Here is a 22,166-nt window from a genome sequence, read left to right on the forward strand (position 1 = left end):
ATAATGTAAATACTGATTACTGATCCAAAGCTTGAGACAAAACACTCAGGATGATGAAAGGCACAGAAGGATGCCTTTTGAGGATGTGTGAGGTTAAATATAAAATTTCCTTTTCCATCCTAGGAAGTCAAAGAATAGAATCTAAGAAGGAAACATCAAGGAAACAGCATATAGGCATGTTATTTGCAAACATGGAAGTAAATACAAAAAACTTTTGAAACAAAAATGCTTACTTCTGGAAAGTGGACTGAGTCAGGGAGGGCTGGACAGGAGACTGGGTCTGGGTTATAAACTTTAAAAATAAAAAGAGAATGATTCACATAAAATGTTATAGAACCCACCAACCCCCACCTCTTGCCAGCTTCCTGTGTTTACCAAATGCCTGCCCTTCGCACTCAGAGTTCACAGCTATCACTACTGTGAGAATTGGGGATGAGGGCCTCCAGAACTCCAAGCGCTATTCTGGCGTCCCTGGCTCTCTGAACTGACTGTCTCTAGGATTTTGCCTCTATCTGGAAGGGAGATTATGACCTCTGACAAGTTACTTAACTTCCCTGAATTCCTCACCCGTAAAATGGAGATGATAAACCTAACTGGGAGGATGTGATGAAAAGTAATTGACTACTGGTTACGGAGTGCTGGGCACATAATAGCAGCTCGATAAATATTAGGCTTTGTGGTTATTACTTCCTGAAAACAAAACCCACTCATCTTCGGTGGAAAAGAGGCCATCTGTCAAAGGCATCCGTTTGGGGCCAGAAAAATCTTTCTTTTGATGATTAAACTTTCCTCACCTATTCCCCAACTTCACCTCTGTGGGGGCTCCTTCCTCCTGGACTCTGACCAATTTTAGCCAAGAGCTAGTTTTGTTTTTTTAAGACTTTATTTATTTATTTGAGAGAGAGAATGAGATAGAGAGAGAGAGCATGAGACGGGGGGGAGGGTCAGAGGGAGAAGCAGACTCCCCGCTGAGCGGGGAGCCCGATGCGGGACTCGATCCCGGGACTCCAGGATCATGACCTGAGCCGAAGGCAGTCGCTTAACCAACTGAGCCACCCAGGCGCCCAAGAGCTAGGGTTTTTGTTTGTTAGTTTGCCAAACTGGTGGTTGCCGTGTGTAGGTGGGTGGGGGTTGGGTGAGATAACCGACGAGCATTAAAAGGTACATAAAAGGAATGTTATAAAATAAGTAACGGAGATGAAAAGTACAGCATAGGGAACACAGTCAATATAATAACCTATGGTGACGTGTGGTGAGCATTGAGTAACGTATAGAACTGTCCAATCACTACGTTGTACACCTGAAACTCGTACAACACTGTGTGTTAATTATACTTCAATCAAAACAAAAACAAAAACGTCTCAGTCCTGGGTTCACAGGACCTGTTGATCTCCGGGTTGTAAATTCGAGCCCCACCTTGGTACACCCAAGTAATCTCTACAGAGATTACTTAAAAATAAAATCTTAACAACAAAAAGCCAAGAGCCATAATCTTATCGCCAGTGAAGTCCCAATCTTGGAACTGAAGCAGCTCGCAGAGGCAGAAAGCCAGGGGGTGTTGTTGGAGTGCAGGACTGCGCCGCGCCTCTGGAGGGAGTCACCTTAGTGCGGGATGAGAAGGGAGTCAGAAGGCACGGAGCTGGAGGGACAAAGTCGCCAGCGATGACAGCCCAGGGGCTCACGCCCTCGCCGCTGCTCCTGCTGCAGCTGGTCGCGGGCGCTGCCGGCGCTGGGGGCGCCCGGGGGCGCGGGGAGGGCACCACACCGCACCAACAGAGCATCATCCTGGGCCGATGCGCGGAGTACGTCGCGCTCCTGAATCCAGACCAGCGGTGAGCTGGGCGGGGGAAGCGGGGAGGTCTAGAAGGGAGGAGGGTGTCGGGAGGGGCAGATGGAGACTAAAGGGTAGGGGGTGGAGGGAGTGGAGGATCTCGACCCGGGAGGTGTGCGCGGGGGAAGGTGGGGCTTCTAAAGGTCCCGGGACCCAAGGGCAGAGGGTGAGAAGTCTAGGGGTGAGAAGAGTGTGTGTGTGTGTGAGTGTGTGTGTGTGTGTAAGTGAAGGAGGCTGTGGGCCGTCAACCTAGAGGCGAGGAGTACGTAGAGGTGAGTTTGGATGACAGCCAGCAAGTATATGCTTAGCCAGAATGGTCAGACCCGGGAAGGCCGACCTGGAAATTGGTGAATCCAGGGACTTCCGGAATTCAAATTTCAGATCCTCTGAAACCTAGAGGACTTTATGAGTTTGAGTCTCTCTTACCAGCACAGTGCTTCTTAACTAATTTTTGTTCCTTCTTTGGACCTACTTTTTCTGTTTTCATAATGTTTTTTTCTTGTGCCAGTTTTTTTTCTTTCTGATTCATTTCAGACAAATAAAAAGAGCAGAGAATAATATAAGGAACACCCATATTACCCACTGCCCCACACAAGAAATAAACAGTTACAAATGCCTTGGGAAATGTTTTTGGAAAGCTAGGATGGACTTGAAGAGTTGTGGCTGTCACCGGAGGGCATCCTGTCTGCCTCAGTGTCACCTAACGCAAAGAGTGACAGCGTGAGCTGCGTCAGCGAATAGATCAGCCCAAATCTTTTGGCACGAGCAAATGGTTTTTACTACTTTCAGCAAGTACGGAGACAGGGAGATAGTTCTTTTTTTTTTTTTTTTAAGATTTTATTTATTTATTTGACAGAGAAAGAGAAAAAGTTCACAAGCGGGGGGAGAGGCAGAGGAAGAGGGAGAGGGAGAAGCAGACCTCCCACCGAGCATTGGGGCTTGATCCCAGGACTCTGGGATCATGACCTTAGCTGAAGGCAGCCGCTTAACCGACTGAGCCACCCAGACGCCTCCAGGGAGATAGTTCTTAAAGCACTGACTCCTCTAACACAAAAGGTGGCTTCAGGTTGCCAGCCAGCAACATTTGGGTCAGTTGGTCCCTACAAATAAGAAGCTGGCCACGGGAACTTAGTAGAACTTTTATAATCTTTTGAGCATGGCATTCAAGGGGTTTGCTTAACTCCATAATTTCCCAAGAACGTCTGCTGCCCTCTTGAGTAACTGTGGGCATTTCCCAGGAACAGGGCAGTTCTACAGAACCTGTGAAGCTGACAAATGAACGTGCTGGAGAACATGAGAGTGTATACCTTTTAACTTCTCACTGTGGTCCCTGATAACCTTAGCCCTAACTAACATTCGAAGGAGGCGAAACAGCTTTTCTCAACAGCCAGCTCTCATTCCTGGTTTTACAAGGTCTCGTCCACTGGCCTGACCACACGTGGCCCCAGGGAAAGTGGACCTTAAGTCTCAACGGAGAGGCCCCTGGAGTCGGGAGCCTGCCTGGTTTATTGGAATTGTCATCCTCCAGGAAAGTGCCTTTCCTGCTCATCTCTGGGAGCCCGGGACAAGACTCTCTTCCCTAGCTCTGAAAAATGTGTGTCGTACCATCTGAGAGCCATTTCCACTGTCAGATTTCCAAACGCATCACCTAGGTTTTTTTCTTCTCCTCTTCTAAATGGGGGTTAATGCACGAGACAGGAGAATTTGCTGTCCTTTTCGTGCCTCGTTCTGCAGAGTTGATAAACAGCAAAATTGTGTGGAAAGCTGTTGGAGTACTTAGAGAGAAATGGCAGTAATTCACAACATCTCATGATGTGGTTTGTTTTTCTTTTTTTAATGTGTGCTGCTGCATAGGGACAAGAACTGCACAGCTATCTGGGAAGCCTTTAAAGTGGTGCTGGACAAGGAGCCCTGTTTGTATTTCCCTCCGACTACGACCTTTTCATTAACCTCTCCAGACATTCCATTCCCAGAGACAAGGTAAAACATTCCTCTCCGTCTCTATAGAGATAGATGGTGCATGGGCCAGGTGTCTGCGACCCTGCGGGCACCTGTTGCAGTCTCCCCAAAAAATCAAGCAGCAAACTCACCGGAGGTCTCTGGTGGGAAGGCATCTTTGTCTTCAGTGGTAATTCTGGGTCTCCTGCCTGTCTGGGCAGAAGGAACTTTCCTAAATCAACAAGTCTGTGTGGGGAATCACTATGTTAGGACCTTGCCACAGCTTTCCCCTGGGCCTCTGCCCCTAGCCAATTCTGAATAATTTGTGTCCTAACTGGCCCCAAAGGCCTGAACTTTTGGGTGACTCAGAAGACCCTTAACCTCAGTATCCTCCCAGAAGACCAATCCCTCCTTTTAAGGGACCTGAAGGTTCTGTCTATTCAGTACCAGTTTCTTTAAGGAAACTACATGTCTGTGTTCTGAGTTCAAATAAAATGAAAACAAACGAGAAAATCTACATAAAATGCTTGCTTAGAACAATACCTTGAGTTTAAAGAAAGTCAGATGCTTTGTTTTGTTTCTCGACAACATAATTCTTAACCCGATTTTTCATTGTGAATTCAGGTAACATTGATGTTTACAAAGGAAAAAATCTTAACATTGTTGTTTTAAATTTGTAAATGGAGCTGGAAGGTTCAGAGATATAATAGATTGAAAATAATGATTTTTAAGGATATGTTGCATTTTGCAACTTGCTGCCTCCTGCCAGTAAAAAGAGAAACCCTAAATGTTGTTCTCTTCTTTCATAGATTTTGGTGCTAGTTGATGAACTCAGTAAATAGTTACTTCCACATTTTGGACCTTGTGCTAAGGCTTGAGGATGCTTGCAATGGGGAACAAAACAGCCCCAACCCTTGAGAAGCTTCCAGTCTAGGCATAGCCCAGTTGGACCACTGAGGGTCTGATGAGATCATGGGAGGGATATTGTTATTTATATTTACCGTTGTCTGAAAACACTGTAGCATTATAGTGGAAACTGTAAAGTACAGTATAAAAGTAACATTTTCTTTTAAAGATTTTATTTATTTATTTGACAGAGAGAGACACAGCGAGAGAGGGAACACAAGCAGGGGGAGTGGGAGAGGGAGAAGCAGGCTTCCCGCGGAGCAGGGAGCCCAATGCGGGGCTCGATCCCAGGACCCTGGGATCATGACCTGAGCCAAAGGCAGATGCTTAACGACTGAGCCACCCAGGCGCCCCAAAAGTAACATATTTCTGAGGCATTTTACACTCTCCAAAGTGCTTTTTGTGGTGATGTATCCTGAACACAGCTGTGGAAGAAGAGAAAGGGTTCAAGCTCCCCATTTTCCAGATGTGGAAACTGAGGCACAGGGCTATGACATGCCTTGCTCAGGATCACACATCTAGTGTATGACAGAGTGAGGATTCGAACCCACGTCCTTTGATCTCTTTTTAAATCCTGGGATAAATATATATATTTACTACTGAGAAAGTACTTTGTTAACCTGTGCATGACCCTTGGAACGATGGGAGGAGAGATCATGGCACTCTCTGAATGGATAAACAAAGACAAAGAAAAAGAAAGTTCGGTTGTTGTCAGAGAAGTCAGAGTTGAATAAATATGGACTGCCTGGCTGAAAAAAAAATCTGCTTTGATTTCATTTTCATGTTAATTTTGTGTTTGTTTTTCCTCAGTCCCTGTTCTGGGAAAACAACCACCTCCTTGTCACTAGCTATTCAGAGAATGCCCGTCGTCACTTGATACCTCTGTGCAATGTTCTGTACAGGACGATTGGTGATTTTCTGAGCTGGTGTCGACAGGAAAATGCCTCCGGTAAGACTCCCGGACAAATCACAAGGAAAGTAAGAGCTCCTAGTTAAGTCAATACTGTGCATTTGCCATTTGTGCTCAATGCTTTCCTATGCATTTGTCTCATTTGATTCCCCCCAAAGACTCTGAGGTAGGTGGTAATAATAATTAATGATAACAATAATAGAGAGAAAGCACTTATCTTTTGCTGGGTACTCTTTAAGCATAATTGATACATATTAACTAACTTAATCTCTGCAGCAGCGCCAAGGGATAGGTCCTCTCCTAATCTCTGTTGTGATAAATAAGGAAACTAAGGCACAGCAAGGTTAAGAAGCTTCCTGAGGAGTGAACAGCTCCGAAGCGGCAGAGTCAGACCGCCTGACTCCAGAGCGCGTGCTCCCAGCCCTGCCCGACCTGGCCTCACGATTCTCATGTTCCAGAAGGGGAAACTGAAGTTTGGGGAGGTTAAATCAGTTGACGGAGTTGAGCCAGGAGTTAATCTTCTTCAGATGAATTCTGAAGCCTGTGCTCTTAAATGCCACTCCAAGTACCAGAAGATATTTTGCGACTAAAATCACAGTGAAAGTCACAAGGGCTGGCCTGGTTGTAATAAAAACTCTCCTCATGCATCCAAACAAATCCTTCTGAGAGCTGGAGCTAGAGCAGTTGCCATCCTCAGCGGGCTTATAGCTTTGTGAGGGGCATTTCCTTCCGTGCTGTGCTCTGATGCAGGAAAGCCCAGGTCCTAAGCAGTAGCACAGACACCAGCCTAGACCAGGGTATCTGGGAAGCTTCCCAGCAGCTCTTGGTTTTCAATGAGTCTTGAGGGGTGAGCAGGAGAGGAGGTAGGAGGAGGTATTCCCATCAAGAATCCCTGGAGATTCTTCCTGCCTGGGTATTGGAATCACTTTAAAAGTTAGCCTAAGGTCATTTCTGTGTATTGTCCTCCATTCATTCATTTATCCAACTAGGAGTGCCTACTCTGTGCCTCTAGGCAGTGGGAACACAGCAGAGAATAAAACAGGAAAATAATACCCCATCCTTACATTGTAGATGGGGAGATAAGACAAGACACAGGTGAGTCAAACAGTCTGCCCTAAGATTACATGGGCTACAGAGAGAAACAAAACAGGAAAGAGGGTAGGAAGTGCTGGAAGGGGAAGGAAGAGGGAGGACAGTGTTGCAGGTTTACATTAGTGTCCAGAGAAAGCCTTGCTGAGCGGCTATTTGAGCAAAGATCTGAAGGAGTTGAGGAAGAGAATTTCCTGAGAGCGGGAACAGCCAGTGCAAAGGCCCTGAGGTGGAAGTATGTCTGGAATATTTAAGGAACAGCAAGGACAGCAGCAAGTAAAGAGCAAAGTAGTAGGCGATGAGGCCAGAGGAATAAAGGAGGGCCAGACGGCACGGGGCTTTCACTGGGAGGGAAATGGGAAAATTTCAGGGTCCAGGTCAATGGACGTGGCCGTCCATCCAATAGACAGTGACCGGGAAGTCTGTTTGATTATCCTGCAGCACGGATGTGTGGAGTGTGAGAAAAAGAATGTGAAGGAAGGGAGAGTATGGTATAATCACAAATATTCGGTTGTTGTCCCCAGGTCCTGACACACAGCTCCTAAGACCCTGGGAATATGAAGAGTAATAAGAATGTCTTTTGTGTGATAATGACATGACTAGTGGTTGGAGGTTCCTAGATAGCTTCACATGGGGGCTGGTCACCAGAAAGACCAAGGAAAACCGGATTAGAGCCTGTGAGCTTTTGGCCCCATCCCTGTCCTCCAGGAAGGAAAGAGGGGCTGGAGATTGAGTTAATCATCAAGGCCATGATTTACTCAATCATGTCTGCCTAATGAAATCTCATAAAACCCCTGCGGGGTGGGGTTCAGAGGGCCTCTGAGTTGGTGAACACTGGGAAGGTGGGAGAATGATGGGCCCTGAGGGGGCATGGAAACTCCCCATATTTCCCTTCAGAAGTACACATTTTGCCCTGTTTGGTTCTCTCTGGAAGGACTTGTCAATGAGTACTTTCTCCTTTTTTATAGAGTAAATGGGGGAGCAATCCCATTATATGCCTGCTGAATTCTGTCATTAGAATTTTAATTTTATATTTATTTATTTATTAAAGATTTTATTTGTTTATTTGAGAGAGACAGAGAGCACAAGCAGGGAGAGCAGCAGAGGGAGAGGGAGAAGCAGGCTCCCCACTGAGCAGCGAGCCTGATGTGGGCCTTGATCCTAGGACCTTGAGATCATGACCTGAGCCAAAGGCAGACGCTTAACCGACTGAACCACCCAGGCACCCCTGTCATTAGAATTTTTATAAAATGTAATACCTTTTAACACTTTATATATTTTAAATGTCATAAAATTTCTGTTTTCTGGTTAAAGACTATCACTGTCTTGGTGTTTTGTTGTATTTACTTCTAAGACCGGGTCTAACTGGAGAAGGCACGTCACTCAACAGAGCAAAGACTTTTTTTTTTTTAAGATTTTATTTATTTATTTGACAGAGAGAGAGACAGTGAGAGCAGGAACACAAGCAGGGGTAGTGGGAGAGGTTCAAGAAGCAGGCTTCTTGCCGAGCAAGGAGCCTGATGCGGGACTTGATCCCAGGACCCTGGGATCATGACCTGAGCCGAAGGCAGACACTTAATGACTGAGCCACCCAGGTGCCCGACTTTTTTTTTTTTTTTTTAAATCACTTCACTGAACCCTCAGTAAAGAAAAAGCCGAGCTAACATGCTGACGCTTGGTGGTCGGCAGCCAACTGCTTGGGTCTCTGCCTTCCTCACATTTGTGCAAAGCAGAATGACACCTGTCTTCCTATCACAGATTGGGTTCTTTGTGGGTCAGGTAGGCAGAACTGTGAACAGGAAAACTTGTAAACACAGGCTAAATAGATTTTGTGGAGTCAGCAAATGTTTTAAATCAATTCTTCTCTGATAAAATGTTTGAAATGAAACAATGTCTGTCTATTTTCCCCTTAGGACTTGATTACCAGTCCTGCCCTCCATCAGAAGATTGTGAAAACAACCCGTGGATTCTTTCTGGAAAAGGGCATCTGTGCAGGTGAGCTTGGGAAGGCCGGCTGGGAGGCTAGCACATGTGGGACCCATGAACATAAGACAGGGGTTCAGAGACGGGGCCATCGGGTCATGACTTAATGTCTCTGAGCCTCTCTTTGTGTCCACGTTTGCCACATTATGATTCACTCCGTCTGCTCCATAAAGGTGTGAGGACTTAGGTAGCCTAAATACTTAGCACAGCAAGCAAACACATTCAGTGAATGTTGGTATAGATGAGGATATTAAATAGTCGCTATACTATCATGTTGTGGCTGCTCTCAGTATTTCGAATCAATGCAATTTTGATTGCTATGTAAAATGGGGTGACCCCTGTTTTATGTGAGACCTTGGGACACCTGAGATCCAGCTGTTGGGGTCAGAAATGTCCCCAAGCCTGCTATTCATGATAGAGGAGGTGATAGGAGGTGGAAGGTGACAGGTGAGGGGAAGACAAACTGGAGACACAGAAACGGCCCCTTACCGAAGGTCTATTCCTCAGAGAATACTGCCACCAGAGATGATGACAGTCTATTAAATGTTAGCTGTATTGACTCGGAGGCCAGTGGACTTTAGGGTCCTGCCACCCACCACCAGCAGCTCCCTCTCAGGGCTGTCCATGTCCCTTTTTGTCCCATCCTGGATCCCTGGGTGTCCACTGGGTCCCTTGTTGATCAGAGTGAGATGACTGGTTAAATCCTCCTCCACGCTGCAGTTTGGAGCAGGACAGAGGGCCGGCACCAGGCAGAAGGCACTGTTTATTGCTGAGCTGTCCTGCTGATCCCATGGGAGCACCGCATTTACGCTCACTACCCGTTGGCTCCATTTCCAGTGGATATTCCACTCAGTGAGCACCGGGCTGCCAGAGCCCCTCATGGAGGCTATGGGGGCATCATCACCTGAATGTGGGATCATAGCTGCAACTCAGGGGCATTTTAGGAGCCCTTAGAATGTGCTGGATAGTCTGTGCACAAGGAGAGGTAGTTGAGTGTGAGGAGAGGGTCGGAACTGTAGCAGAGAATATTCAATACATGTTGATAATTATTATTTTGTTTTATTTTTATTTATTTTTTAAAGATTTTTAAAATGTGTTTATTTTAGAGAGAAAGAGAGAGAGAGAGCATGCACACAAGTGGGGGCAGGGGCAGAGGGAGAGAATCTCAAGCAGACTCTGTACTGAGCACCGGGAGCCTGGCACAGGGCTCGATCCCACGACCCTGAGATCATGACCTGAGCTGAAACCAAGAGTCGGATGCTTAACTGACTAAGCCACCCAGGTGTCCCCATAATTATTATTTTATTTATTTATTTTTTATTTTTTAAAGATTTTATTTATTCATTTGAGACACAGAGATACAGAGAGAGAGTGAGAGCATGAGCAGGGGGAGAGGCAGAGGGAGAGGGGGAAACAGGCTCCCTGCTGAGCCAGGAGCCTGATGTAGGTCTTGATCCCAGGACCCTGGGATCATGACCTGAGCTGAAGGCAGATGCTTAACCATCTGAGCCACCCAGGCACCCCAATAATTATTATTTTAAATGATTTAATCTTTACAACAATCCTATGAGGTCAGGGACCCTTATGACCCCTGTTTTACAGATAGGAAAAATGAGGCATAAAGAGATCAAGAAACTTAAGCAGACTTATTTTTTTTATTTATGTATTTTCTTTCTATTCAACTTATTAAGCAGCCTTATTCCAGAGCTAATAAGTGGAGGAGCCAGACAACAAATTTTTCAACCACTACATCATATAGCCTCATTGTATCTGCTGCATTTTTTATTTCATTTTTTTTTCTTACCAATGTGGTAGCTGCTCAGGATAAAAAAGTGACAAATAATAATAGAAAATACAGATAAGAAAATTAATCATGTATATGCCTGTTGCCTGAAGGCAACCCCTTCAGCATTATGGTCACCAGACCTTGGCATTTGTGGATTTGACCATGACCGTTAGCACTGACTATTTGGAACCCTGAGACATGCATGACACGCATGTCTCAAGTGTATTGTTGCTTTGCTGCCGCTGGTATTGGGCATCACTAAGTCCAGTCATGGCTTTCTCAGTGCCACCTGCCTGACTCCAGTATAAATCTTTTATCAGGGAAATTGTATGTTCTAGTAGTATTCTGAAATGGAGATTTGGGAACTTCGCTGGACCTATCTCTTCCTTGGGAATTTTGGGGGGTGACTAAGGTTCCCAGACTTTTGTCTGGGAATTATTTTTAACATAGTAGAGCACCTGCTCTATCTTCCTAATATTGCACTTTGCTTTACATATACATACTTCCTCTCTGTTTACAAATCTTTTGCACAGTTTTATTAATGGCGGGCTAATATTTCAGACACTTAAGTACTATCAGTTACTTGCCATTCCTTTGTTGTTGACTATTTTAGATGGCTTACAAACAATGCTGCAGTACACACCTTTGTGCACAATGCTTGTGATGGTCCTTGGAGCTGTTTACAAAATGTCTGGTTCATCTTCTGCACACATGGTTTGCATTCCCCTGCCTTGTTGATGTTACTTGCTTGTGACTTGCCAATGAGATGTGAGAGGGAGTGTGTATGATTTCTGGGTGGAAATGTCTCAGAACTAGTCTGTGATTTGCACTGTCCCCTTCTCCCTTCCCTGACAATCAATGACTTTGCAGATATGGACTCTTCATCAGCTTATGTCCCAGAGCGAGGACACAGGGGACAAAACCCCAGTGGACTTGTGATAAAGATGTAGAGTGAGCATGAAATAAATCTTTGTTGTTTAAAGCCACTGTGATGTTGAGGTTGTTTGGCAGCATACTTTAGTGTATTCCAGCTGATACAATGCTGGAAACTGATCATTTCACATGGTTTTCCTAGAGTAGATTCCCAGCTATGGAATCACAGAGTCTATGAGTTTTTGACATTTCAAAGCAATCTGCTTTCCAAGAGATGCCATTTGCATCCCTACCAGCTGTATGAAATATCAAATTTAGTACATCTTTGCTCACACTGAGGAATGTCAATTTATAAAAAAAATTGCTCATTTCATAGCTGAAAAATGACATGTGTTAACTTAATCAAAATACTTGTTTCTTCTTACAGTATTCAAAGGACAGTTCTGGGGTGATCTATGTCATGCTGAATGGTTCAAAGCCATCAGGAGCCTATCCTGTTAAAGGGTAAGAACACCAGCATAAACAACTGCAACAAAGAACGCCAAGATGTTTATTTAGTTTTTTCAAATGGAAGCTTAAGAAAACTGTCTTAATCACCAGCATAAGGCTTCCTTTTTTAAGTTCAGGTAAAGCAAAGACAATTGAATGACTGGAGGTCAGAGCCATGTCTATACATCTCTGTCATGATAGCTGATGAATGCATGAATGAAATAAATAACCTAAAAATAAAAGCCAAAAATACCCCCACAGAACACCCTGAAAGCTTTCCAACCAAAGTAATGTGTAAATCAACTAACAGTGAAATGGGAAAAGTATCCTATTGCTTTAGGACTTTAAGAAATGTCGGGGCACCTGGGTGGCTCAGTCAGCTAAGCGTCCAACTCTTGATTTCGGCTCAGGTCATGATCTCAGGGTCGTGAGATCGAGTCCAGCATCTGGCTCCCCACTCAGCGTGGAGTCTGCTTGAGATTCTTTCTCTCCCTCTTCTTTGCCCCTCCCCCTGCTTGCGTGCTTGTGCTCTCTCAGTAAACAAATAAATAAAAATCTTTTTTAAAAAGTGTCTTTCCTCTTTCTCAGTTTTTTTACAGATTTTGAAATTCCCTGTTTCCAGAAGGATAAAATCACACGAATTGAGATCTGGGTTATGCATGAAATCGGAAGACCGGAAGTGTAAGTCAACGCATTACTGATGATGGTAATTGTACAAACACACTTCTCTTGAATATGATATAATCAAGCCCGTTTTACATTTTCATTTTTGGGGAAACAACAGTGTTCTCTGTTTCTAATGTCATGGGTAAAGAAAGACAAAGTCTTGACTTTTTGGAAATGCCACTAAGCAGTCCTGAGCCCAGAGAGAGGACCTCCTTTATTCAGTACTATTCTCAGCCAAGGAAAATGGTGTTCCTTTCCGAGCTACCTGGGCAGCACTGGATAGGAGAGTTCCTTCTGCATTTGTGTGGGTCAAAGCCAGTTTTTCCCCCAGTTGTTTGAAAGCCCCCACCAGGAGTTCTCAGAATTGACCCAAGGACTATGTAATGAAGACTTTATTCTCAGAGAACAACCATTTCCACAACTGGGTCTCAGATAACGGGCCAAGGAAACTGTTAAGATCCATATTTTCTGGGGCACCTGGGTGGCTCAGTCGTTAAGCATCTGGCCTTCAGCTCAGGTCATGGTCCCAGGGTCCTGGGATCGAGCCCCGCCTCGGGCTCCCTGCTCCACGGGAGGCCTGCTTCTCCCTCTCCCACTCCCCCTGCTTGTGTTCCCTCTCTTGCTGTCTCTCTGTCAAATAAATAAAATCTTTAAAAAAAAAAATCCATATTTTCTGGAAAACCACTTGAGTTTGTATAAATGCAAGTCTGACCTCATTCTTTTTTTTTAATTTTTTTAAATTTTTTATTGTTATGTTAATCACCATATATTACATCATTTGTTTTTGATGTAGTGCTCCATGATTCATTGTTTGCGTATAACACCCAGTGCTCCACGCAGAACGTGCCCTCTTTAATACCCATCACCAGGCTAACCCATCCCCCCACCCCCCTCCCCTCTAGAACCCTCAGTTTGTTTTTCAGAGTCCATCGTCTCTCATGGTTCGTCTCCCCCTCCGACTTACTCCCCTTCATTCTTCTTCTCCTATCTTCTTCTTTTTCTTTTTCCTTAAAATATGTTGCGTTATTTGTTTCAGAAGTACAGATCTGTGATTCAACAGTCTTGCACAATTCACAGCGCTCACCGTAGCACATACCCTCCCCAATGTCTATCACCCAGCCACCCCATCCCTCCCACCCCCCACCACTCCAGTAACACTCAGTTTGTTCCTGAGATTAAGAATTCCTCATATCAGTGAGGTCATGTGATACATGTCTTTCTCTGACTGACTTATTTCATTCTTCTCATCAGTGTGGAGCATTGCTGTTGAAGACGGAAGTAAGAAACGTAAACCCAGATGATTCAGAGACAAGCCAAGAAGGCCCAGCCTGGTTCAGGTACAGCCAAGCCACAACAGGCTTTAGAGGCCAGCTGGGGCCTTGCTCTTCAGAGCATTGTTGAAAAGTATTGCCAGGGGCACCTGGGTGACTCAGTCATTTTTGGGGAAATGTCTGCCTTCGGCTCAGGTCATGGTCCCAGGGTCCTGGGATCGAGCCCCACATCGGGCTCTCTGCTCGGCGGGAAGCCTGCTTCTCCCTCTCCCACTCCCCTTGCTTGTGTTCCCTCTCTCACTGTCTCTCTCTCTGTCAAATAAATAAATAAAATATTAAAAAAATAGAAAAGTATTGCCAACCCCAATGAGTATGTTCTGGGAGAATCTTAGCAACTCCCCCATTTCAGGCCCCTAGAGTCCTCTAAGACTCGCCATATAATGAGGGATTATTTTTTCCTGTCTCTTAAACAAGAGATTAAATTTGCAAATGACTTACTACATAGTAATACCAGGATCTGCATTTCTCTTCCCGGAAGACAAATTATACTTATGTTGCATAAAAAACAGTGTATATTATTTTTCTTATTTCTGTGGGAATTTGCTCTTTGTCTAGAAATTGTGCGTGCTTGTTGTTTGAACGTTTCTATCAGAGACAGCTTGCCCTTTGAACCTATCTTTAGTGAGATAAGGAAATTGCAATTCAATGTTATCTTAGACCAACACTTCTGCTACAGGCAAGTTGATAAAAGGGCCCAGAGCATGTGGTTGTATGTTAGTGCCAGAGGGGAGTTACGAATCATGAGCTGAGGAAGTGAGGGTCTTGAACTGCTCAGATTTTAGGGGAAAAAAAAAAAAACAACTTATAGACAAAGAGCTAAAAACAATATGGCTGATACCTGATTGTGGTTAGCATTGTTTTAACTGCCATTATAAAAAAAAAATAGTAAAATAATCCATTGACCTCTATATATCCACATGTCCTGAAACCTCCATATCACTGCTTTCTAAAAATTCTCAGTAGTGAGCTTGTCCTGGAGAAGGACTTCATCCCAGATTTTGGCTAGGTTCTAAAACATGATGTCACTTAACCCCTTGCCCTCATCAGTCCTGTAATGCCTAGAATTCCATTTCATTTGTGGAAACTTCCTCCAGTCACTCATTTCCACTCTGTGTACTTCCTCTCTATTAGTGTTACAGTGTGGAGGCTGTTTCTCTTTTCATTCCAGGTAAACTGAGGCACGGCTGCCGGTGATATGAATGCCATGCCTACTTGCCGTAGCTGGCGGTATTGTATCCGTGCTGTTTGCCCCTGCTGAATTATGGCCACAGGAGGGCAGGACTCCCAGTGGAGGAGAGTGTGGGGAAATGAACGCTCACATGGTAATGGGGTGGGCAGCCGAGGGTGCAATTTGGCACTGCCTCTTGTTGGAAAAGAAACAACAGGCCCAATTAATAATGTAACCTTGTGTATGAAATCTACTTCCATAACAACAAAAAAGTAACAGTGGGTCCCAAATGGAGTCAGTTCTCCCCACAATAGCAAACCAAGTTTCAACCTCTCCCAGAAATGTGACCTTTCAACAGTCAATCTGAAATTTCCTGATCAGCCACAGTGAGGTCATCGGCACACTAAATCCTTGCCTCTCCCTTCCCCCCAAAGAGAAGATGACCTGGCCTGAAATAATCCTTTCTTTTCTTTTGCTAATAACTTCCTTGTCACACCCTCCTAAGGATACAAAGCCTCACATTTGCAAAGACTTCTCAGAGCGCTTGCCTGTTTACTAGAAGGGATGCCGGTCTATTCCTGAATCGTTGAATAAAGCCAGTTAGATTTTCAGATTTACTCAGTTGAATTTTTGTGCTTTGACGCTATCAAGGAGCCTTAAATTGCATTCAAAACCTTAGTGCCAAAAACCTACTTCCAGGAATTTATGCTAAGGAAACAAAGAATTAAAGGATGTGTTTGAAAATGAAGCTCCAACAAGGTTAGTTTTAGTGTGACATCAAAATATAGGAATCAAACTTGATCATCAACAAGAGGGGACGGGTTTTATGAATCATGTTCTGATTATGTAAGGGAGACCATGCAGGAATTTAAAAATAACGGCAGAGACGTATATAGAAGTACACTTGTGCCAAAGCAGAATACGAAATGCATCGGACAGCAGAAGCCTATTATAGTTTAAAAGTCTCGTGGGAATGAATGTATTTCAAACGTTTAGAAGGATATACACCAAAATGTTAGCAGCACTTGGCCCTAGTGATAAGCGATTGGGGTGATTTCTTTTTCCTTGTGTTTATTTGCATTTTTTGCTAATTTTTGACTTGTATGTTCTTGTTTTCATTTAAAGCCTAACCTAACACACACTGTAGGGTGAGCACGTTGGCAGCACTGTGCGGGCCTGGGGCGCATCACTGAGGTGCGTTGTGGGGGGCGGGGGCGGCGCACTGCGCATGCGCAAGCCCAGGCCCTCCCAGTGCGCTGGACCCGCAAATTTTGGAGCTCAGCGCACGGTCTCCTGGGGTACCGCGGGTTCCCCACAAGCGGCAGTTTTGGGGTTACTTTCGGGTATTTCCTCAGAGAGGAGAATAACCCGAGAAGCATGTGGCCGTGGGAAATTTTAATTCACCCCAAAACAGCTTCCTTTTTTCCTCCTCCTTTAATTATATTTATGTTTTTATATTTTAGGGAGTCCTGTGGAGAAGGCACTGTGAAAATCCTGGAAGAGAGACTGAAGAAAATGGGTTTTCAGTACAGCTATATTAACGATCACCTGTAGGTGGTATATCATAATCAGTGTGCAATTTCAAAGGTGGAGCAGTGATTTTGGAGGGCACGGGGCTGTTGAATGTGTTCTGCTAGGATCAGCTCGAAGGGCCACAGGATTGTGCCTTCTGGGCTGTCACTGGGTGTGAGGGCTGGGAGTCCCTTCTGGCCAGGGCTCTGCCTGGGTCCCACCTAACTTTTGTCCAGAGTCCTCTTTAAAAGATGCTACAAAGACAAATAGAAACCCTTTTTCATTTGTGCATGTCCTGCTTCCCCTCCCTTGCTTCTGGCAGATGAGTAACGTGGAAACAGGCACTGTGGTCCCTGCATCTTTGGATGCCACGGATCCTTGCCCAAGATAGGTGCTAGGGTGTGTTTGTTTGAGATTCTCACAGAGAAATGCATCTTAACAGTAGACCAATAGGAAAATAATACCAGCTACCATTGATGGAGCACATTTTGGGCTAAGTACTTTATGTACTTATAATCAGGTGTTACCTGCAGGCTTTCCTGATTCTTGGAAATTTAAGATTTTATTTATTTTGGAGAGAGAGCGCGCATGTGTGCAAGTGGGGGCGAGGGGCAGAAGGAGACGGAGAATCTCAAGCAGACTCCATGCTGAGTGAGGAGCTCCACGCTGGGCTCCATCTCATGACCCTGAGATCACCACCTGAGCTGAAACCAAGAGTCACACCCTAAGCCACCCCAGTGCCCCTGATTCTTGGAAATTTAGATAAGTTAGGCTGAATCAGTAAGTACCATTGAAAACCCTCCCCTGCACTGGGAACTCCTTACCTTGCTGCTTCCTGCTTTTCTCCGCCTCAATGCCTAAGTCTGCAGCCCTGCTTGGTTCCTCAGGGTGGAGGTACAACATTGCAAGGACTTGGTCACCTTCGTGAAAATTCGTGGGTACAGCAGAGTGGAAGTTCCATCGGCAGTCTTGTGCAGCCCCCATGACCATCCAGCTGGCTCTGCCGCACTATGCCTTCTCATGAGCTCTGTGGGCTGGATAATCCTCCCAGCTGAGCAAAGCCCACTGGAAATATGGGTTGCTCCCCCGTTTTGCCAGACAAAGCCCCTCGAAGCTGTTTTCCACAGCTTGATGTTGTACCAGTGTAATCCTCTGTTACTGTTAATGCTCCCAGGAAGCTCAAAAGTGAGGTGTTACCACCCTCTATTAAAAATAAAACAAAGCAGGCGCCTGGGTGGCTCAGTTGGTTAAGTGTCTGCCTTCGGCTCAGGCCACGATCTCAGGGTCCTGGGATCGAGTCCCACATCGGGCTCCCTGCTCCACAGGAAGCCTGCTTCTCCCTCTCCCACTCCCCCTGCTTGTATTCTCTCTCTCTCTGTCAAATAAATAAATAAAAATCTTAAAAAAAAAAAAAAAGACAAACCAAATACTGTTTTTGGAAACTATAGACTATGTACAGGAAAATGCACCAACCATAAGTACACAGTTGGATGAATTTTCCCAAGTTCAACACACAACAACATAACCAGCAGCTCAGAGTCTCCCCTCATCCCCCCTTTCAGCCTTGCTGCCTGCCCACAACACTAACCTCTCTCTAGACTTGTCTTAGATTCCTTGTGTCTGTTATTAAGCTTTATATAAATATCCCTTTTCTGTAGATGGGTAAATTAAGGGTCAGAGAGATTAAATAAGTTTTCCAAGGTCACCACTCAGTGACAGAGCTGAGTTTTGAATCCAGCATTGTATGACTTTGAAGGATGCTCTTTTCTTTCTACTCTAGGACTCTTCCTTTCTTAAAGCAGCAGGTTATATTTTATTTTTTAAGACTTTATTCAAATTCCAGTTAGTTAACATACAGTGCGATATTAGTTTGAGGCGAACAGTATAGTGATTCCACATTTCAGTACAACACCCGATGCTCATCACAACAAGAAAGCACCAGATTTTCATAAATTTGCCTTAAAAGGCAGGTCTTTGCTAAAGCAGCTCAATGATGGAGAAAATTGTGCCTAAAAATTCCACATTTAGGACCACTTTACTTTGGCCCAGGAACTCCCTTGAGGAGGCTATCTTTCTAAGTCGTCAGGCCACGTGTGGTGACCCAAGCCAGAGCTCAAGGTGTCCTTCCCCACTCATGGCTGTCCTAGGGGACTCAGCCTGCTTTCACTTGCTCTAGTGTTGTCCCCACCTGCACTGCCCTTCGGGGCTCTTCCCTTGCAAGCCCGGCTCAGCTCTCCTTCTCCCACTTCTTTACTGCCCATTGGGCGCCGGTGTTCAGCTGGGATTTTGTATTGTTCCTGGGAGTGCAGAGGAGATAAGGAAAGGTTTACCATGGGAGAGGGACCAAGGTTAACACACCAACCTCCTCCCCTAACAACCTCTTGCCCCACACAATTCAAGTGACATGGTCCTCTGTCCTGTGGCTGTCAGTTCTCCCCAAGATTCTTGCACATTTTGGCCAGCTCTTATCTTTTCAGAGCCTTTCTTGCCTCCTGGTTGATTTCTGTGAGCTCTGTACTGAGCCAGACTCCATGAACTCAATGACTTTGGGGGTCGGGGGCAGAAAACAGCAACAACAAACTATTCTCATAACGAATATCTGCGTAGTATAGACTCTACCGGAGAGTAGGCAAGTCCTGGGGAGCAGTAAAGCGAACAATGCATTTCCTGTTTTTCCAAAGTCCCTTCCAGCACCTGGCCAGGAGAAAGCGACTGTTGACCTGCCTCCTCCTTAGTGCCCAGTGTGCCGCAGCTACCTGGCTCCTCTCTCTCTTCTGCTTTCCCTGCCCTCCTGGGACTCTGCATCTCCTCCCTCTACTGGGTAGCTTCTTTGCTGAAGCCTGGGCACTAGCCATCACCCATGTGCTTCAAGTCCAACTTTCTGGCCAAAGACCTCATCAGGAGGATTTTCCAAGCAAGCCTGTCCATCCTTACAGAAGTGGTTCCATGCTTGGGCTCTGGTGTGAGCCTGCAAGGTTCAAGTTCAGCTCCACAACGGCTACTGTGTGTACTTGGACAAGTGACTCTGATCAGCTTTCTCAGCTCTAAATTGGAGATGGTAATACCCGCTCCATTTGGTTGTTGAGAAGATTCAAAGACATGGTCTGTGTAAACATAATCAGATTTCTTGGTACATAGTAAGTGCTCAATAAATGCTAGCCAATATTTCTTAAAAGAAATAGTTTGTGTGGGAGCGCCTGGGTGGCTCAGTTGGTTAAGTGTCTGCCTTCGGCTTGGGTCTTGATCCCAGGGTCCTGGGATCGAGCCCTTCATCGGGCTCCTTGCTCAGTGGGAAGCCTGCTTCTCCCTCTGCCTGCCGCTCCCCCTGCTTGTGCTCTCTCAAATAAATAAATAAATAAAGTCTTTAAAAGAAAAAAAGAAATAGTTTGTGTGTTTTTCAAGGTCAGAGACTTTGTATCCCCAGTACTTTGTAGGCACACCATAAAATGTTTGATGAGTGAGAGTCATTTAAATAATCCCTTAAATATTCTCTTTTCATTCTGTAGACCAGTGAAGCTCTTCAAGTGCGTGGACCACAGCACCCATCCTGACTGTGCTTTGAATTCCTAAGTAGATGTCTGACCCAACCTCCTTGCTTCCCCGATAACCAAGGCCTTACCATTGACAGAATGCCGATGAACTGCAGTATGATTTAACACCCACGCCCTAAAATAATCTGGCTGCTGAGTAAGGTTTGTGCTTCTGCGCTTCTCAGTCTCTCTGAGCTGCTAGGTCGGTGCAGGTTTGGAGACCATATGCCCAAGTGAGCTGACCTCCTGCTGAGTTGGCAGAGCAGAGCCTGTCATGCTGCAGTGGGTGGGCATATGGTGGGTGCTCCCTAAGGTCCATAGGATCCATTCTTCCATCTACAAGGGGAAGAATATTAATCAGGGCTGCATGCCAGACACTGTGCTGTGTGTATTACGTAGAATATTTTGTTCATTTTTATAACTAGTCCATTAGAGACAGACAGAGAAAGAGAGAGAAGGAAGGAATATGCAGTCACCTACTGGAAGCAGCCTGGTCATCGCCCCCCTGGATTACTGAGTGGGTCCTAATGAGTCTCCTTGCTTCCACTTTGTCCCATCCCTCATGGCTTCTTTGCAACCCAGATGCTAGAGTCAGCCTTTTATTTTAACTGTTTATTAGGGAAACTTCCAAACATACACATAGAGTGTAGTTCTTAAACCACTGAGTCCTGTGACTCGTCTGCTCACAACTCTGCAGTCGGTCCCACTTCCCTCTCAGAGTCAGAGCCAAACAGCCTGCCCTGACCCATTTCTCTCCATCTTCTTTCCTGCTCCTTTCCCCTTTCTGCGCCTCAGCCACAGTGGCCTCCTGGAACGTGCCAGGCATGTTCTTGCCCCTGGGCCTTTGCCTGCACTGTTCATTCTGCCTGGAAGTCCTTCCCCTAGCTATTCGTGTGGCTAACTCTCCCACCGACTGTATTAGCTCCTATCTCGCCTCTGTGAAGTTATGGTGACCTCAGTATTTGAAATTACAGCCTGCACCGTAGATGCCTCTGTGAAACCCCTCATGGTGTCCTATATTACCTTTTTATAGTGTTTCTCGTCCTCCAACTTCTTTGCTCAATAAGTTTATTCTTTACTGCCTGTCTCCCACATGTTAGAACGTAAGCCCCAGAAAGACAAGAACTTTTACCTGTTTTGTTCAGTGATGGATGTGTCCCAGGAGATTAGCATGTAGCCTGCAACCGGGTAGGTGCTTAGGAATGAAGGAATGAATAAATGAATGAGTGAATGAACAAATGATTGGTTTCTACTCTGAGGAGGCATTTGGATTTGAGACAAAGAGTGTCTCAATTCGGCCAGGCAGTCGAAAGGAATGACAAATGTCCTACAGGAGTTGGAGACGGGTCTGGTGGTATATATATTGTATATATATATTCCAGATTTTGATTGCAAGAAACGGAAACCAATGGCTCACTTAGGTGGAGAAAGCACAGAATAAGGTTGTTGAGAGGATTTAATAGGTAGGCAATCCAGTGAGCTGAGGACTTCAAAAAGCCCGGAGAGGTAGATATCCATAGTGTTACAGCATAACTTAGGTCTTTATGATTTTACTCCTTGTCTCCTTAAGCCAACTGTCAACTTTATACAGATAGAGATCATACCCATGGCACCCTACACGGCCATTCCTGAAACAGGCAGGTGGTGCCACCCTGGCCCCCTGTGCCTCCGTTTACCTCCTGTACTGCAGGAGGTGTCGGGTGAATGAGGGTGTCTCTCCCTACCTGTCGCCAAAACTTTCCGGGGACTTCCGGCGTGTCAGGCTTCCAGCCCGGCAGTCCTGGAGTCATCATCTTGTTTCTTGCCAGGAAGGTGGGCAACTCGATCCCCGTCAGTGATGCCGAAGGGGTTAAGTGATCTCTTGAAGTCACTCAGGACTGGCTAGAGCCAGAAACAGAACCCAAGTTTGTGTGTCAAGTCCTTGCTTTCCCCACCAAACCACACTGCCTCAAAACGTCACTGTGGCTCACAGCACAGCGGATAAGGAAGGGATTTAAAGTACCTGATCTGCTCTTTACTTTGGGCATTCTTCCAGCGATTGTTGAAAAGATTTATGTATGACAGTTCTTCCCCCATTCCACTGAATGTCAAGAAGAAAACCCTCTTTCTTTCTTTCTTTCTTTTTTTTTTTAAAGATTTTACTTATTTATTTGA

General features: G+C 45.3%; 1 protein-coding gene and 1 long non-coding RNA gene across 2 annotated transcripts in view; one reads left to right on the forward strand and one right to left on the reverse strand.

Moving 5' to 3' along the window:
• LOC141372572 (uncharacterized) overlaps window positions 1–12,215 on the reverse strand; it is a 120,382-nt gene extending 108,167 nt beyond the window's left edge. Inside the window, exon 1 of the long non-coding RNA XR_012377855.1 lies at window positions 12,169–12,215. This is a non-coding gene — a long non-coding RNA (uncharacterized lncRNA). The remainder of the gene's footprint in view (window positions 1–12,168) is intronic.
• The window catches only part of BST1 (bone marrow stromal cell antigen 1), a 25,723-nt gene continuing 5,086 nt past the window's right edge, over window positions 1,530–22,166 (forward strand). The window contains 10 exon segments of the mRNA XM_025887514.2: window positions 1,530–1,832; window positions 3,686–3,744; window positions 3,747–3,811; window positions 5,486–5,624; window positions 8,588–8,635; window positions 8,638–8,669; window positions 11,744–11,820; window positions 12,394–12,486; window positions 16,434–16,520; window positions 19,989–20,048. Of these exon segments, the coding sequence (XP_025743299.1) occupies window positions 1,663–1,832; window positions 3,686–3,744; window positions 3,747–3,811; window positions 5,486–5,624; window positions 8,588–8,635; window positions 8,638–8,669; window positions 11,744–11,820; window positions 12,394–12,486; window positions 16,434–16,520; window positions 19,989–20,048 (830 nt within the window). The 5' untranslated portion in view covers window positions 1,530–1,662.

Source organism: Callorhinus ursinus, unplaced genomic scaffold (assembly GCF_003265705.2).
Source record: "Callorhinus ursinus isolate GAN/ISIS: 27379988/994484 unplaced genomic scaffold, GSC_fseal_2.0 scaffold4, whole genome shotgun sequence".
Lineage (NCBI taxonomy): Eukaryota > Metazoa > Chordata > Mammalia > Carnivora > Otariidae > Callorhinus > Callorhinus ursinus.